The sequence below is a fragment of the Oryzias latipes genome, chromosome 4 (assembly GCF_053564925.1).
Source record: "Oryzias latipes strain Hd-rR chromosome 4, Olatipes_Hd-rR_3.1".
In the NCBI taxonomy this organism is placed as follows: Eukaryota; Metazoa; Chordata; class Actinopteri; order Beloniformes; family Adrianichthyidae; genus Oryzias; species Oryzias latipes.
In genome coordinates, this window is record NC_136240.1 from 29461643 (window position 1) to 29478741 (window position 17099).

The 17099-nt window shown below is 38.9% G+C and overlaps 1 protein-coding gene across 6 annotated transcripts in view; it reads right to left on the reverse strand.

Annotated features, from left to right (window-relative positions):
• nlgn1 (neuroligin 1) overlaps window positions 1–17099 on the reverse strand; it is a 406572-nt gene that overhangs the window by 225992 nt on the left and 163481 nt on the right. For 4 of the 6 annotated variants that reach the window (XM_078945410.1, XM_078945409.1, XM_020701548.3 and 1 more), the window contains 2 exons: window positions 14467–14526; window positions 3573–3725 (listed from right to left, as the gene is read on the reverse strand). The exons of 1 other annotated variant lie outside the window; for it this stretch is intronic. In XM_078945410.1, coding sequence (XP_078801536.1) covers window positions 3573–3725; window positions 14467–14526 — 213 coding nt within the window. The remainder of the gene's footprint in view (window positions 1–3572; window positions 3726–14466; window positions 14527–17099) is intronic. One more of the 6 variants, XM_020701552.3, reaches the window with a different exon arrangement.

A 17099-nucleotide genomic window follows, 5' to 3' on the forward strand; every position in this document is an offset into this window, starting at 1 on the left:
ATATGAAAAACGTTAACACTTTTATAATTCAGTTAATTTTAATATTTATGAGCTCCATTTAAAAAATGTATTGCTTAATTGCAACAAAAGTATTTATAGATTTTTTTAAACGATGAAGTGTTAATTTGCAGCTCTGCTAAATTTTGGTTTGTAAGAACGCCAAGTGGTTCTCTTAGCATTAAAGCTAGCAGATTTCAGGATTAAACCTATATTGTCATTTTAAACAGAAGACCTGAAAAGTTTTTTATTTTTATCTTTTATTTTTAGTCTGGATTAGAGCGTAGTACCACAGATTGCACAATTCTAACACTAAATTGGATGTTATATTTAGCCTTATCATATTTTACATGAAAAAAAAGTAAATGAAGTATTTTTTTTCTTTGCATTCACAATATAACAAACAAGGCAGTAATTTTTCCTGATAAAACCGGATTTTTTTTCCACCTGAACCTTCCCAACTGAAGTTCTCTGCTAAGCAAAATCTTAAATCGTGTAAATGAGAAAAAAAAAAGCTAATTTGCGGAAAAGGACCGTTGCCTTTTCTGCTTTGCTGATGTTCTAATCTTCCTAATATTCATTTTAAACATTGTGACCAAAAAATTTATGGAATTTTGCACTCCACCACGCTTCCTCTCAGCTTTCATCGACTGTCACCTCTCCATTAGCTTCCGGGTAAACTTAGAAAAAAGAAGTGTGGTAGATCATTCTTCTGTCTCAATATTGATATCCCACACTGCTTCAGGCCCTGAAAAGGCAGTAAGGAAGGACCGAGACTTGGATCCGGCAGCACCAGCACCACAACCACCTCCATCTAAGGACTCAGCTCCACCAGCATTACAGCAACCACCTCCATCTAAGGACTCACCTGCACCAGCACCACAACAACTACCGCCAGCTAAGGACCCAGCTGCAGAACCACAACAACAACCACCAGATTTGGCCCCAGAAATTCCACCATCTGACCAGCTGTGGGCGCCCCCTGCTACATCTACTCCCAGTGAAGAATCACTTTCCTTTTCGTCCCCCTCACTTTCACCCATGGCCCTACCTAGCCATTTTGATAGCCTCATTAAGTCAGGAATTAAGATGGCTCCCCTAACACCTGTGAGCCTCACACCGCACAGGAGCTCTCCTACCCCTCCAGCGCCCCCTCCTTATCCTTCACCCAAAGTCCCTCCAACACGGCCTTCATCCAAACCCCCTCCAACACGCCCCCTCCGTCGTTCACCCAAATCCCGTCCAGCTCCCACTCCTCCCGGTCCATCACCCAAACTACCCTCAACTCAACCTCTCCTGCGCGCCTCTAGAGGTGCTATTCCCCGGAGCTAGGATGAAACGGGCCCCCAGTGTCCTAGGAAAGGTTATGTCAAACTGGGGCCCTGTGATGAACAGCTTCCTTCTGGTGCTATACCTGTAGTTGCACCACGTAGAATGCAAAAAAGGGCAGTTAGATTGTCCAATCAAAGAAATCTAGAAGTATGATCACATTAGTCCTGTGCTCAGGTCTCTGCACTGGCTCCCTGTACCTCAAAGAATAGACTTCAAAGCAGCTCTGCTTGTGTACAAGTCTCTCCATGGCCACGCACCAAAGTACATCTCTGACATGTTAGTGCCATATGAACCATCTCGTACTCTGAGGCCGGCCTCCTGTTGATTCCCAGAGTCAGAACTAAACAAGGGGAATCAGCGTTTCAATATTCTGCAGCTAAAATCTGGAACAGCCTCCCTGAAGGCGTAAGACAGGCCTCTTCTGTGTTCATGTTCAAATCTAGACTTAAAACATTTCTGTTTAGCCGTGTATATTACTGAAAGGTCCTATCTGCACTTTTCTTTCCTTCCTTTCTTTTTAAATCTCTTTTTTTTTTTTTTTTCTTTTTTTTTTAAAGTAAATTTTATGTTGATTATTTCTATGATGTATTGTGATTTTAATGCATTTTTCTGTTTTGTGAAGCACCTTGAATTACTTTGTGTACGAATTGTGCTATACAAATAAACTTGCCTTGCCTTGCCTTGCCTTCTGTCCTTCTTGAGCTTGTGTTTCTCTTATTTTTTCTCTTTTCTTGTCAAAATGGCAGACTATTGCATACCTTCTTTCTTTATATTTTTTTTTTGTTTGTTAAAAAAACAAAAACAAATAGACTGCAGAAATGGCATTTCAATCGTAAAGATTAGCCTCAAGATTAAAAATCCTATTTCTATAAATTGAGAAAAATGTTGACTCGCATCATATCATTATGCCTCATGCAAAAACAGTGTGCAAAGCCTTGTATTCCTTCTCAGCATTGTATTCCTGTTCTTTGAGCTTTGACCTGAGATCTGACTGTGGTCGCAAAATCTGGACTTATGGAACTGGTGATCACAGGCATGGAGAGCTGGAATTTAAAACAGCAACTTCACATTTAAAAAAAGGTTTTGGTATATGTTTTTTTGGGGGGGTTCAGATGCAACAAACAACCTTAGCAATGCTGCACAACAGCAATGCTATAAAACCTCATGACAAAACTTTCAAAGATAACCTAATCTGCCTTAGCAGGGAAGTAGGATAAAGATAGAGAACCTTTGCTTCCGCCATGGTTTGCAATATCCACCTGCCCTCTGGGGATGAAAGTGACATCCGTACAGAAAGAAAAATGAATTAGAAATTAGGCTGATGAGAAATGATAAGATTGAGTAGGCAGAAAACGGAGATATAGGTGTGAAAAGTGAAGGCACTGCAGATCAGAGCTGATGCTGCCACAGCAGATCAAAGGTTTCTCTAAAGACGGGGAGGCGGGGATGTTTGATCCACAAAAGTTCACCAACTAGGGTCCATTTTATCAAGCTTGTTACATGTTCTGGTACAGGAAGAACAGCATGTGCTGCAAACATGCAACTGTGTGATGTTTTCAATATCCCAAATGGTTTCTAGTACTTGAAAACAGCTGTTGTAGAAAAATGCTTTTTAATCATCAACACCCATTCACTTTTTTTTGGAAAAAATCCGAAGGTTTGATGTCCTTCACTTCGCGCTGAGTCTGTCACAGAAAAATACAACAGTCTGCTGAGGCCTTGACCTGTCTGGCTGACTGCAGAACAAGCGCGGCACGAAGCCTCGCCTCAATTAAAGCTCGACTATCGGCAACAATACATCAAAAAAAGCAGGACTGACCAGAACCAAAGCAGCAGCAGTATTTCACTGAAAGATAGGTTATATCTGCTGATCAGCCACACAGAAAAATCCTAAAGGACCTGGCTGAAGACATCAACATTCCAATGTCCTTTAAAAAAATGTTTACTGGCAACCCTCACAGTTAGGATTTTTTTCACATTTTAAGCTTTACTTAAAGAAAAAAAATCTTCAATTCTCAAGACTTCTGGGTTATAAGTTGTATAATTTTTGATGCTAGCCGGAGATGCGATCCTGTCTGCAGCCAGATTTTTCTAAAAAAATAAAAAATAAACAAGAAAGGGAACAAACCTCCAAAGAAAGAGCAAAGAGAAACAGAAATAGAAAACTTTTTGGGAGCACCGTCAATGAAGGCCGGACCGAGTAAACAGCAAACATTACAGCGTATTAAAAAGCAGGCTCTTACCTAGGACGCCTAGACGGTAGTTAACGGTAATGACAATCACATTCCCGTAGCTGGCCAGGATGCTGCCGTCAAACATATTCCCGGTTCCTTCCATGTAGGAGCCCCCGTGGATAAACACCATCACCGGCTTGGGGCTTCCGCTCTCTCTAATGTCTGGAGGATGGGGGGGGGGGGACAGGAGGAGGTGGAACAAGCAGAGCGACTGATTAGATGACAGATTGAATGTGACAGCCTGAAATGAAATTTTAATGCTTTTGGAGGCTGTGGCCACCTCTTTAATTGTATTTATTTTTTTCTTGAGTAATCTTGGCAAACTGGCTTTTCAACATGGAGACCTTGTCAGTTTTAGGCATCAAATCATTCATTTTACCACATAAAGCCATGACATGTTTGTGGTGTTTGGAAAATGTTTTATTTAGCAACTTATTTCAAGCTGAGGGCGCCGCAGGGGTTAATGAAGCGGGATAGTTAAGGTAATGAGTTTTTGGGCAAAAGCTGCAATCTGAACTGTCACAACAGGCTGAGATAAAACTTCTGTAATTAAGATGGGGGGAAATGTAATAGAAAATAGCATATCTGCTTTGTCAATTTCACCAGAAGATCGTGTGTGGTTGAAACAAATTTGAAAAGTACTCATAGCACAGACTTTGTGTAGACTTTGTGGGGACAGAAAGATCTAATATGATGCTTGCACCAGAAAGTATGAACATTTGAAACTTTGTGAGAACATCTGTTTTTGTGAATAATTAGAAAAACTGCAAAGACTGAACTAATATTTGTATTTTCTGATCATAACCTACTTTATTTGTTTATTCAACATGAAAGCTAGCAACCATTTCCTTATAGATTGTTCATTGCAGCAGGAAGCTCAACAGCTTGTGAGTTGTCAATAGATCCCTAAATTAACATTTCTTCAGAGGACAAAAATTTGGTTTTTGTTTGGAGGGATGTTATGATTTTTGGGTCATTTGTGTGGCCTAAATTTATGTAGGGTGCACTCTTTTCTTTACCGTATTTTCCACACAATAGGGTGCACAAAAGGCGCACCGCCAATGAATGGTCTATTTTTAATTTATCAGGCGCACTGAACTTAAAGTACACATTAAGTGACAAGAAAGTCAGGAATACGTTTGTTTGTCTGTCAGTCAGTCAGACTTTATTATCTGCGCTCACAATCATCCCAGAACTTGTTTGTAACTTGCTAAACACTGGCCTTGTTTGAGGCGTTGCCGTGTTAGCGTGTTCGCAACCTCTTTAAGTTCCAACCTTGTTTGTAACATGTTTGTAACATGTAATAAAAAAAACAGACTGATAACACTGATACCGTAACGCCCAACCCCAACATTTTGACAGAGCACCGTGTACCTCATTAAATCACTTCAACAGGTAGGCTCAGTGGCCTTGTGGAAGAGTGTCCGCCCTGTGACTGCAATGTTGTAAGTTCAAATCCAGGCCAAGTCATACCAAAGACTGTAGGGGTTAATCCGCCAAATGGCTCCCGAACACGGCTGTGTCTGCAGCTCACCGCTCTCCCAGGGGATAGGTCAAACGCAGAGAACAAATTTTACACACTAAGGTGTGTGACAGCTAATGGTACTTTAACTTTTAACTTTGAAGACAATGAGAAGTAATCCAAGATGCTCTGGAAGGTCCACTTTCATTTTTTTGAAGAAAAAAAAATGAGACTCTTAGGTGTTTCATATAGAGTGGAAAACCTGGTAAGTCTTTGTTAGCCTTCCCACATGTTTAGTTGCATGTGTTTGTGTTTAAGTTAGCCACAATCATGGGATTGGATCAGGATTTAATTTAAATACCTGCTGCCACTAGTTACCTCTGTGTACACTGGCCCAGTATTGTAGATTTTTTGCACTATCTCTAGGAACCTGAGACTGAAACCTGTAAATCCAGGGATAACACATTTGTCTGGAGGACATCTGAGTATGAGTCAGAAGCCTTTTTACTTTCAAATAGGTTTTTCTTGTTTTTATGAGTTCTGCGTGGGAAGTCCTGCACATCACAGATGATAAAACTGTCAGGGAAATCTTTTCTTATGAAAAGTTTTAATAAAGGATATGTACGACAGGAAAAAGATCGGCTGTCACAGTAAGCATACTTGAACTGAGACAAAATAACAGTTTGTTCCAAACGTTAAAGTTTAAAGAGATGACAACTAAAAAGTTCTGCTGAGACCATTCTCCACAAGTTCCTGTTTGTTCAGATGTGAGCTTAAATGCTCAGGAGTCGATTGAGCTGAAATCGTTGAATCTTGCGCTCTACATTCCTGTGCATGCCTGAACTGAAAATGCGCTTCTGCTGGTGTCAAATTCAGAGCCACCCAGATGAGAGCCCATGAGATGATCCAGCTGTCCTCAGAATGAAACTTTTCCAAATTCAGAACCGATTTCCAGTGTCTAATCTTATTTTAAAGGATTTTGATAAATTGGTGCCTAATTACAGCATTGTTACGTTTAGCAGAAAGGCGTTTCCAAGACAGCGACTATTTCGTAATAGTCACGTCATTAGACTCATTGCCATGAAGTTTGGTGAATTTCACTGCCTGCTCCATACGTCACTTCCAAATTTGAGTCCCTGATTGGTCAAAGTTCAGCGTGGTTTATCTGGCGACGGGCATTCAATGGCCACATGTCCTGTGCATAGAGTCCGAAGATTGTTGTGAAAAATTTGTAACTATGCGCGAATGCAATAGTTTTGAACACGGAGGCCTGACACATGCACTTACACATATTTACATTAGGGGTGTGTATTGGCAAGATTCTGGAGATACGATAGGTATCCCGACATTGTAACGGAACACATTTTCTTTCTTTTTCTTTTTTAAATATGACTCTAAAAACTCTACCTGAATTTCCATACGTCTTCCAATGTAATAAAATTGTCAAATTCAGTTTATTTAATGTTCACAATGTTAAGCACTGCAACTGTGTCTCATATGTAAATTGGTTTTACCCAGGCAAATTCATAGTGCTTTTATTTTGGTAACTTAAAAAAACAGAAAGGGAACAGTCAACATTGTCTGATTTCCACAACAAAATATCTTTTAGTATAAGAAAATAAAATGGAATGAATGTGCCTTCACCAATAATGTTCTAAAAGTTTGATTAAGTTAATAAAGTGCTGTTTATTTTCAATATTGATTAATGTAGCTTCTCTATTAAACAGTTCAGGAACCTGAAAGGTACTGGTAAAAAAAATAAAAAAATACACTAATTCTTTCCAGAAACAATAAAGTGTGATTATGATGAGGCAGCATGACAGGGTGTAGGGGAGCGCATTAAAGTGGCAAAGATGCTTTGTTTACATCACAGTCTGCTATGCACTGTTGCAGCTACGCTTTCTCACGCAGAAGTAAACTAGTAACTGTCATCGCCACGATGTCGGGTTTTTTTCACAGCATTGTACATGTCAATCTGATTGATCAGGTCGCTAAACTAGAATCCATTGCTAGGAGGTTCTGCAGAACTTAAGCCCGCTTTGCTGATATCATTTTGGCCGATGCTAACTGCATTGGCCGATGCTAAGTGCATTAGCCGCTGTGAAGCTGCACTGCTTCACTCGTTCTTATCTGAGCCTCTAAAAAGCACTGCAATCTGCGTTTTTATATGCTACTGGCAGCAACATGGCACAGAGTTTCGGTTCATCTCTCATAACAATGAAACCAGCGGCCTCTGGTTGAGGTCTTCCTGTTGTTTTGTGCAGAGTACAGTTGCTCAAAGAGGCTCCGTGTGCTCTGCTGCCAACTAGTGGTCAATCTTCAATTTATTTAGGTTGAAGTGGAAAACTAGAGTCAGACACTGAAGGATGATTTTAAATAATTAAATAAATAGCTTCCTTACAGCATTTTGAATCGGTCCAAGTATCGCCAAATGAACTATCGCGATATAATGCAGAATCATTTTTTCTAAAACCCCTAATTTACATAAACTTTTTGTTGGAAGTGGTCATCATGCGTTGGCGAGGGTGTGTATGTAGGTTTGTAATTTAACTAGAATTTAGTAGGATTTAATTTCATCAAAGCCGTACTCATATTTAGGTTGTAGTGAGTTTATCGGTTCAACTAATCCAGCGGAAACGGAAAACAAAACAGCCAAGAGACGGCTGCTGCTTGTCTTCCAGACCCAGTTGGTTCACCGTCAACCCTTCACTTCAGCCCTCTTTGAGATGGTGTCACAGTGTGACGGTTTAGATGGAGCTTTGGGCTGACAAAGCTTCAGTGATTAACACAGCTCAAAGCTGGGATGTGAGTAAACTCATCCGGGGACCGTAAACATTTCCAAAGGACTACAGAACTACACTGCACTCACCTTCATCTATCAGAGGAGAAGGTTTTCATTTGGCTTCTGAACCATCTCTATATTTTAATCAGTGAAGCACGGTGGACCCACAGGGGGCTGATCGAGTCCAAGGGGAGTTTGAAATTAACTAACCTAGAAAAAAGGCTTCCTCTGAGACCTTCAATCGCCTCAGCAGTTCTGCAGAAAGATGTTGTTTTTTTTTTTTAAACCTTCTGTGTTTACAGCCCTTTTTCAAAACAGAGGACAATCAAATTATGTAAAGACTGTGAGCAAAACTGTAGCTCTAATGGAATTGAATGGATGTTTTACCGATATGAATGTGAGGTAAGAGCCCATCCTCCATCATAATACTCATTGTAATATTTCCTTCAGTCCTTAGAGTTTTAAGGAAACTTAATCAGAAATGTTTTTCCAAAAATAATGTAAATGTAATGTTTAAATTGAACTGAACTAACAGGATATGGAAAAAGATAGAGAAAAGTCAAAAGAAAATATCTGCATGCAACGTGTTTTTGAGTTAAGTTATATTTCACTGCATTTTTTACCTTTGATAAATTGAACCTAGTAAATAATGTCTTTGAGATGTCCCAATTGTTTCTCTCTTAGTTTTGCTTAATTGTGGTGCATCATAGTTCCTAAAACTTTTCAATCTTCAATTTATTTCAGGATTTGCACGGCAGCAGAGATCCACGGAAAACCTGACTCTTCTGAAGAAATCTCATTTTTGTGCTTTCATGTGTTACTTTCATATTTTACCTGCCTAATTTGTGTCTTCTATTAATCATTTTGAATTTGTGTTTATATTTATTCATATCATCCCAGTTTTATTCCAGTTAATCAGAATTTCAGATTGGTTAATGCATTTTTTATTCTTTTGTAGTTTTATATTCATTTTATTGTTTCATTATTTACTCAGTCAGAGCCCTCTGCATCCGGGATGTCATTGGTTCTGGCCGCAGGGGTAGTTTTTTAATGTTACCACTGCCGGTGGGTGACCCCTCCTGACACTGACGGCTATCTTTTGATCGCCTTCCCTTTCCTTTTCTTTCCTGTTATAGGAGGTTTGGGAGGTCATTTGAATGCATTTTTTCTGCAAAAAAGTTTCCATGAGAAAAGAACTGACTGAAGATAAATCTATACATTCTTATTTGGACTCTTGACATTGATCCAGCATTGTCACTGTCTGTGCATTATCTTAAATCTAGATGTCAGAGTGTGGTGGGGAACCACTGCAGCACAACAGCTGTGATCTTCGCAGTAAATGGAATCAGCTGTTGAAATGTTTACGACAGCCACGAAAGTAGACAAGAAAACCACAATGGTTGTGATGTCAGCTTTGATGGCGATAACTATGACAAATACAATAGCAATGGTGGCAAACATGCCAGTAAAATCAATTTATGATATTTTCAGAAATTACTCAAGTTTCTCATTGAAGGCAATTCCAATCCCAAGCAGCGATGATGACAATAATAAAAGATGCCATAGCAGGGCTCTTTGTCACACTGAAAATGATGACTGCTCTATCCCAGTGGCAGGGGCAATGATGGTGGCGGCGTGGAGATGACGTCACTCGCCACCAGAATACGTCTGACAGTTATTACAGCTGGCATGAGTCCTGTCTGCATGCTAACAGCTTTGACAGTGAAAATGTTGATTCTCATCACTTGAAGTTAGCCACCTTAGCATCCCACAATCATGTCTGCTGACGGAGGTGGCTGAGGACAGTGGTGATGCTGAAAACACATTATAAACACAGCTGCTGGTGGGCTGCAAACAGCGTTTCCTAACTGATTTTTCTTCCCATTTCCCCCATTATTCAATTTCAATTGGAGGACTAATTGGGCTTTATTATATTTATTGCAATTTAATTAATCTGCTCACAGCACAAGGCTGGTTCAAGACCCTTTAGACTGACGAAGATGGAGATAATGCCTACAACCAGCAGGGGCAATCCTGTAATGATTGTAACATCCAATCGTATAATTAAAAGAAGTAAAACGACAATATTGACCACAGAAAGAAAACCTTTGAATGTGTGTGGTGCATTTTCTAAGTACTAAAGTCTTAAAATGTAATCCTATAAATGTGGCCTACAGATAGACACCATTATTTAAAGCGGATTAATTCTCCTGGTTCAATGAAATACATACACAATGATACATACAATATGTAAAATTAGAACACATTACAAGCTAAATTAGTTTAGAAAATTAAGATGATTTTCTATGACCCTTCGATGAATTTATTTTAAAGTAACTGGCAAAATTTGACCTAAGCAAGCAGCTTTGTCTTTTTTGTTTGTTTGTTTTGTGTTCATATCGATCAGACAACAGGCTTCTTATAACACTTTTACGCTAAATACTGTTTATTCACGCATGTCTGCCACCTGCAGTTGGAAGAGGCTTGGTGCGAAGTGTCTAAATGAGGCAAATCTTGCTATTTGGGCACTAAACGGAAAAGGTTCAGTTAATTGCAACCATCCTTGCAATGGTGGATATGGATTATCCTTATGTCAAGAGATAATTATGTGGTTTATCTTTATTTAAGAAAAAAAAACAAAAAAAACAGCAGATGTCATCAGGTGTTTTGCCTTGTCTGGGTTAAACCAGGCTGACAAATACGAGTCCCTGATTGGTCAAAGATCGACAAGTTTTAGCTGGCAATTGCATTCAATGGCTGTAATTTAAACATAGAGCCCCAAAACAGTCGTAGCTACTCTTAAATGCAAAAGTTTTGTACGCAGAGGCTTGAAAGCCTCATTTACAAAGACTTTTTACTAGAAGTGGCAGTTAAGCGCGCTGCTGAGGGCGCTGTGAACGTAGCTTTAGAGCCAGAAAATGAAAATAAAAGGACAAGTCAAATCTCACTATTTTATTACCATTTACACGTTTTACAAAAATTCTTGTAACAGTTTAATGAAAAACTCTACAAAACTGCATAACTGATGGCATCAGCTTTTTTCCAGTTTTTAGTTGCACTTTTATTCAAGTGACATTTTGGGGATTTTGTTCACTAGGGGCACCTTGTTTTGACTAAAAAGAAAGGAGAAATTGAGACGACAACATTTTGGGTGGGATTCGACTTTTCCAGCTGTCCTGAAACAAGAAAAGCTGGCAAATGTTTCTCTGAGAATAACGTCAGATTGGAGCAGATTTTTGTTTCCTCCAGCATGAGGCTTTGATCAAAGACGGTCAGGTGTTTTTTAGATTCCGGGAGCAAACCCTGAGAGATGCCCTCAGGCTGCTGCAATCTTTGGTATCCACTCCCTCTGCCTGTGTATAAGGCTTATCAATACATCAGCAGTCACAAAGAGCAGAGATGTGATTCTCACTTCCTTTTTTTTTTTTTTTTTTTTTTTTTGCTGCAGGGGATAAACCAATGATGATTCCTCAGCAGTGGGAAAAAAAAAGCCTGGGTGTTATCAGTGTGACTCCAGCAGTAACTCATTAAAATGCTTATCTGCAGGTTGGTTTAATAATTGCACTGAGGTTTCGACAGCACGTACACACTTCTAGATTCAAGCCACCCTGATCAGCTTAGTCTTAAAATGTTGAGATTATCTAGAAGAAAATAAAATTGCATTCACCAAATTTGATGTTTCAAATTGAAAAAAAAAAAAAGATTTTTTTTTTAGAGCTAACTTTGTGTAACCTTCATTACATGCCTGCCGTTGTAGCCAAATGGTTTCAAAGTAATGCAAAATGAGGCTAAAGGATGTGAACTGTACTTCTTATAGGGTGTACTGAAGACTTCCCTTATGTCTGTGAAGTCAAGCAGCCTCACTTGTTAGACTTTTGTGCTTCTTTAGGAACCAGGAGTTTCCCTGTGACGCCTGCTAAAGCAAACCCCCCCCCCCCCCCCCACGCCACTGGAACTTCATATTTACATACTGTATCCACAGGGAAATTAATTTGTCACAGGTACTGCCTTTTAATGCATTACAAGCCGTTCCAAGGGCCTCCAAAGTGTCACATACTTATGACATACCTACTTTTAACTCCAATCGTTCTCGCACTTTAAGAAATAAATAAATAAAACGAGAGCTCTCTGGAAATTTAAAGCTCTTAGGAACCTCCCCATTTACATCTCTATTCCCACCACAAAAGAAAAAAAAGGGGATTACAAACAGCAACTTCTCTAAATTTAAAGAGATTGAATCATGAGATTTAGCAAGTGGGGAGGGGAAGCGGAGGCCAGAGGGTGGTTCTCTTAATGTGCATCCACAGGGCAACATCGGGTCGAATCAAGAAAGTCAGCTTAAGGAAATAATGGAGCGATAGAGCTCCATCAGAGCGGGGCTGACCACGGTGTGTATGTACATGTGTGCGATGCAGATGTGTGTGCTCCTAAGCATATTTTCCTCTATATTAAAGTGGATTAGCAGTCTGCCCTGCATCCTTTTTTTGGGGATAATACTTGAAGCTTGGAGGGATTTTCTTGAAAAGATCTGTGGTGAGTCCCTTTAATCGCATCAGTGTGTGCCTATGTGCATACATGTGGAGCTATGTATACAAGCCAGTGCCCAGAGAGGAAGGCACGGCGGTGCAGATCAAACAGATCAGTATAGTTGGCATTCTTGTTTAGATGTAACTTCTGTTTACTTGGCGACATTATACAGTAGAACTGCCTCATTAAGGTTCCCTGCATCTCTTATCCACTCCTGCGGTCTTTAGGGGATATAGTATCTTAGCAGTTTACACTTGAAATTTTATTTTCAAAATGGCTTTATAGACAAATTATCTTTCAAGACAAAGAAAAACAGACTTGAGCTTTAAGACCCATTCCAATGAAAATAGTGTTTTTAACAAAGAAAATTAAGCTTACAATGGTGTTCCTGAGTATTTTTTTTATTTCATAGCAGTGACATAAGTGCTACAGTCTGATGCTTTCCACTTGCAGACAAATAGATCCATGTACGTTTTTGTTTTTCTCGTCTGAGCTGGAATCTGGATCAAAACTTCATGGCTGGTTAGCTCGCTCAATATTGCTCTGCATTTTGGCTGCATCGGTTTTGATAGGTTGAGGTGTGTGAGGGGTTGTAAGCTAGCGGGAGAGAGTGTAAAGTACGGGATGATGGGAAATGATGGGATGATGCCACTCTGCAGAAACTATTTTTTTTCTACCTTAAAAAAGGCATAACCACAATTAAATGACTTATGATGATGATCGGAGTGGGACTTTCTGCTTTTCAGTAATTTTAAGTGGTACAGTCTTTATGTTTGTCACTCTGTTTATGGCTTTTATCAAAAATTTAACGTTTTCAAAGAGGAAGGCGGGAGAATTAAACTTTCAGAACAAGGAGTTATGTGTGTTTAAGAATCATGTGTGCAGAGCAGAAATCTCAGAGCTGCCAAGTCATTTTCCTTGAGACATTACATTAGCTTGACTGAATCGGGTCATGAAGGTACTGTACAATGCAACTCACTGGAATACCAATGTGGTGATAAGTATGCAAGCCCCACATGGTGCTGGTGCACCAGAACACTGTTAGCATTAACTACAATTTCCTTATTAAACCAGATTTTGCATTCGCTGGAAAATTCAGACCCCAAAGCAGATGCTGGACACGGCAGTTATGTATGATGAATGTGTGGCGCCTTTACTGCTGCCAACACTCCATATTGCTTTTACTGTAAATTTAGCAAAATGTGACTTTTTTTTGCATTCCTCAGTAGATTTCCTCAAGAATCAGTCTTTTTTTTCCTTTTTTTTTGGGTGACAACAGAAAAAAATGGGACATTGGTATTTTCTATGAACATTTATGCCTTAAATTAGATCGAAAGGTATTATTCTTTACAGTTTTTGGTGTCATCGTTAATGTGTGATGTCTTTCCAGCACTTTTAAAAGATTGCCTTAATGTTTACTAATTACGGTCACATATCTCAAAACGCCACCGCTTGGTGACAGGAATGCTAGTTTTTCAGCAGATTTGGTAGGTTCCCTACACGCCAGCAGCTGAATTTTTAAGTAAAGTTCAAATTGAGCGGCGACCACATGTTTTTTTAGATCAGTCAGTGGCCACCGGGCACATTTGGAGGACCAGTGACAGGCAGGTGGCAGGAATGCAGCAGTGCAATAATTGACTGATAATGGAGTCAATTTGTGTCCAAACCTTCATCATGTCAAAGTGTAAGTATTAACTCAAAGCCAGTTAGCCAGTCATTTACATTTTTTAAACATGACTACATTTACACAAGTCAAAACAAAACCAAAAAAAAAAAACATGCAAAAATGTGGGAGGAGCTGCTTAAAGGGGCTGTTAGTTTCTTTATCTGCTGGTGGGATGCAACATTGAAAGGGAAAGAAAATAAAAACCAAAGCAGAAAATTGATGTTACAGTATTATAATCAAAAAAAGGTGTGAAACGTGATTTTAGGAGACACCAAGCTGAAAAGGACAAAACACATCCAGCCCAAAAAGAGGATACGAGTAAAGAGCAAAAAGAAAATGTCCATTACTTTCAAAAAAGGACAAGAAATGTAAGAAAACCAAAGAAGACAAAAAATTGGAGGAGAAAGGGGAAGTTTGCTTTCCCTTGTCATGCAAATCAAATTGGTATTGAGGGAAAAAAAAATACCTTCATCATCCGTGCGGTCATTATCACCTAAATCATCAGTGTGTTTCTTTGTTAGGGGACCTATGGGACCAAGAAGGAGAAGATGGAGGAAAACAAGGTCATCAAGAACATAAACATAGTTCAAAAGGTGCTCTCAAAATACAAGAAAGTTTTTTTTTCTTTCCGTTTTTGATTGAAAAATCCTCACACTGACAAACACAAGACATACATCAGTGTTCTGTTGACATGTTTACCATAAGGTTTAGAGTATCTACAGAGCAAGAAAAGAGAAAGACTTTCAAAAAAAAAAGAGGGAAAAAGGTTTAGTTCTTCTTTAAAAATCAAGAATTTCCTAAAGTTAAACCATCAAGATCAAAAGACATTCATCATTTTTAATGAAGTACCATGAACAAAGGGTTTTTGATGGAAAGAACAAAAAACAGGCTGTGGGAAAAAAAGCATTGTTTTAAAGAACAAGGAACTCAAAAGAAGCACGTGACTAACTTTTCCTGTTGTGTGCTCAGGAGACGTTTGGGAACAGGTATTGGCCTTTCTATGGGCGTTCAAACAAGCGAAAACGATAATGCATCAAGAATTTGGCCAGAACTGGCTTTTTTACTGAGACAATGTTTAGTTATTCCAAAAAAACCACACAAAATAATGAGAGAAAAAATTAACAATTACAACCAAAAGATAGAAAGTGGCCCAACTAGGGGCTGTGCTAGGGCTGAAACTGAATAAATAAAATAAAAAAATACGGATGCTTTATTACATGGTATGATCCTCAGACACTACAGGGAACTCAAAAATAGACGAAAAATCCCCTAAATTAACACAAAACAATTCAAAATTGTGAGATTACAATTAAATCAACCATTTTTTACGCAAAGTAATTTTTAGTGTATTGACATAAGAGAAAAAATATGCATATTATATATATATATATATATATATATATATATATATATATATATATATATATATATATATATATATATTATTATTATTATTACTATAATTAGGAATTACAACCCATGTTTGCATGGGAATGATGAGAGTGCTGCATCCAAAGACATGGTTGTCAAAATACCTCAGTTTTTTTGGGCTTAGTGTGAGTTCTTTTTTGTTGTTTGTTTTTTTTTCTTGTTGCAAATTTTGTGTAGAAAGCAACACGATCTTTAGGTTGTTTTTTTTTTTACTTTTTTCTGTCTATATATCCTAACAGGAAGAGTTGTCAAGTGCTTCTTTACATAATTAAAGGTGTCTTAATTTTCTTTTGTTTCTTCTATTCACTATCATAAGCACATGCTTATCCCAATCCCAAACATGTCCACAAAAACACACAACAAAACAAATGTTGTCATCTGCACTCAAGGATGGGCAGATACATGCAGGCGCATGGCATGCAAGCAAACAGGAGAGCTTTTTTTTTCATTGTTTAAAGGTTTCTCTCTCACACACACAAACACACAGACTCCAAACATCCATTAACTGATTTGGATAGAAGACCCCCACACTTGTCCTTTAACTAGCTGCAGGGCTCAAAAAGCAGCTGTGTTGGAGTTGGGAAACCCAATGGTTGTGGCCGTACAATGAGCAGAAGATGATAAAAAGGACACGCTGGAACACAAAAAGAAAGAGTCACAAGGTTTACAGCTGCTTCAGTAACTGATGGTGCCTTGCCTCTTCCAGCATCCAACCCAACTTCCTGCTGATTCACTCTAAAGCCAACAACATCTCTGTCAGTAATCTAAACCCAACAATGCTGCCCTGAATATCATTTTGTCCCACAGCAGTCTGCCAGCTTTCTTTTGTAAAATTTGACAAGCGGTTTGATAAGCTCGAGCTGACTCCATGCTTTCTGTATGCTGAGTCAGCACAATGCACAAATAGTGACTTGTTTCAAAATGTGAAAACGTCAAAGAAACACGGAGCAGATGCTGTCTAGGGATGTTAAGCCTGCTCATTCACGAATGCTGCATTCAGGGGAATCACGGGGCATTCAAGTCAGCCTGGCAGAACACACCAGTGATGGACAGATTCTTTTTGGTTTGTTTGATATGCTTGCTTAACAAAGAAAATTCTGGAAATATAGCCCCCCCCCACCACCACCCCCCCACACCCCCACACACACACAATAAGAAAAAATGAAACTTAATAAAAATTAAATGAAAATGTCTGTGTTTAATCTTTTTTTTTTTTTTTTTAAGTTGTCCTGTCCAACAGCTGGGCAATCAGATGAGAGCTGAAGGCCTCTTGTGTTGGACATATTTTACTTTAACAACAGGGGTTATAAATCTTCTGACACACCAGAGGTATATCTGAATAAACCCCTTTTGTAATCAAGGCCAAACTTTATTCATTTTAGTCATTTTTGAAAATCTTTTGTGTTGGAATGGACGGAAAAGGAAAGGAGGGAAGGATGGTAGAGAGGGGGGAATAGGAGAGTGATTATAGAAGGGGGGGGGGGGTGTAAAACCACGAAGCAGCATAAAGCAACACGTTTCTGGATCGTTATACTTATTACAGTGAGGTTCAGATGTAATACAAGTCTATAAGGGCGGGGCCTGTCCACACACACACTCAAATGTTATAAACATACCTGTTGGCTCCAAAAAGTATTTAATCTCTTTTCATCTATGCATAAAATGCAA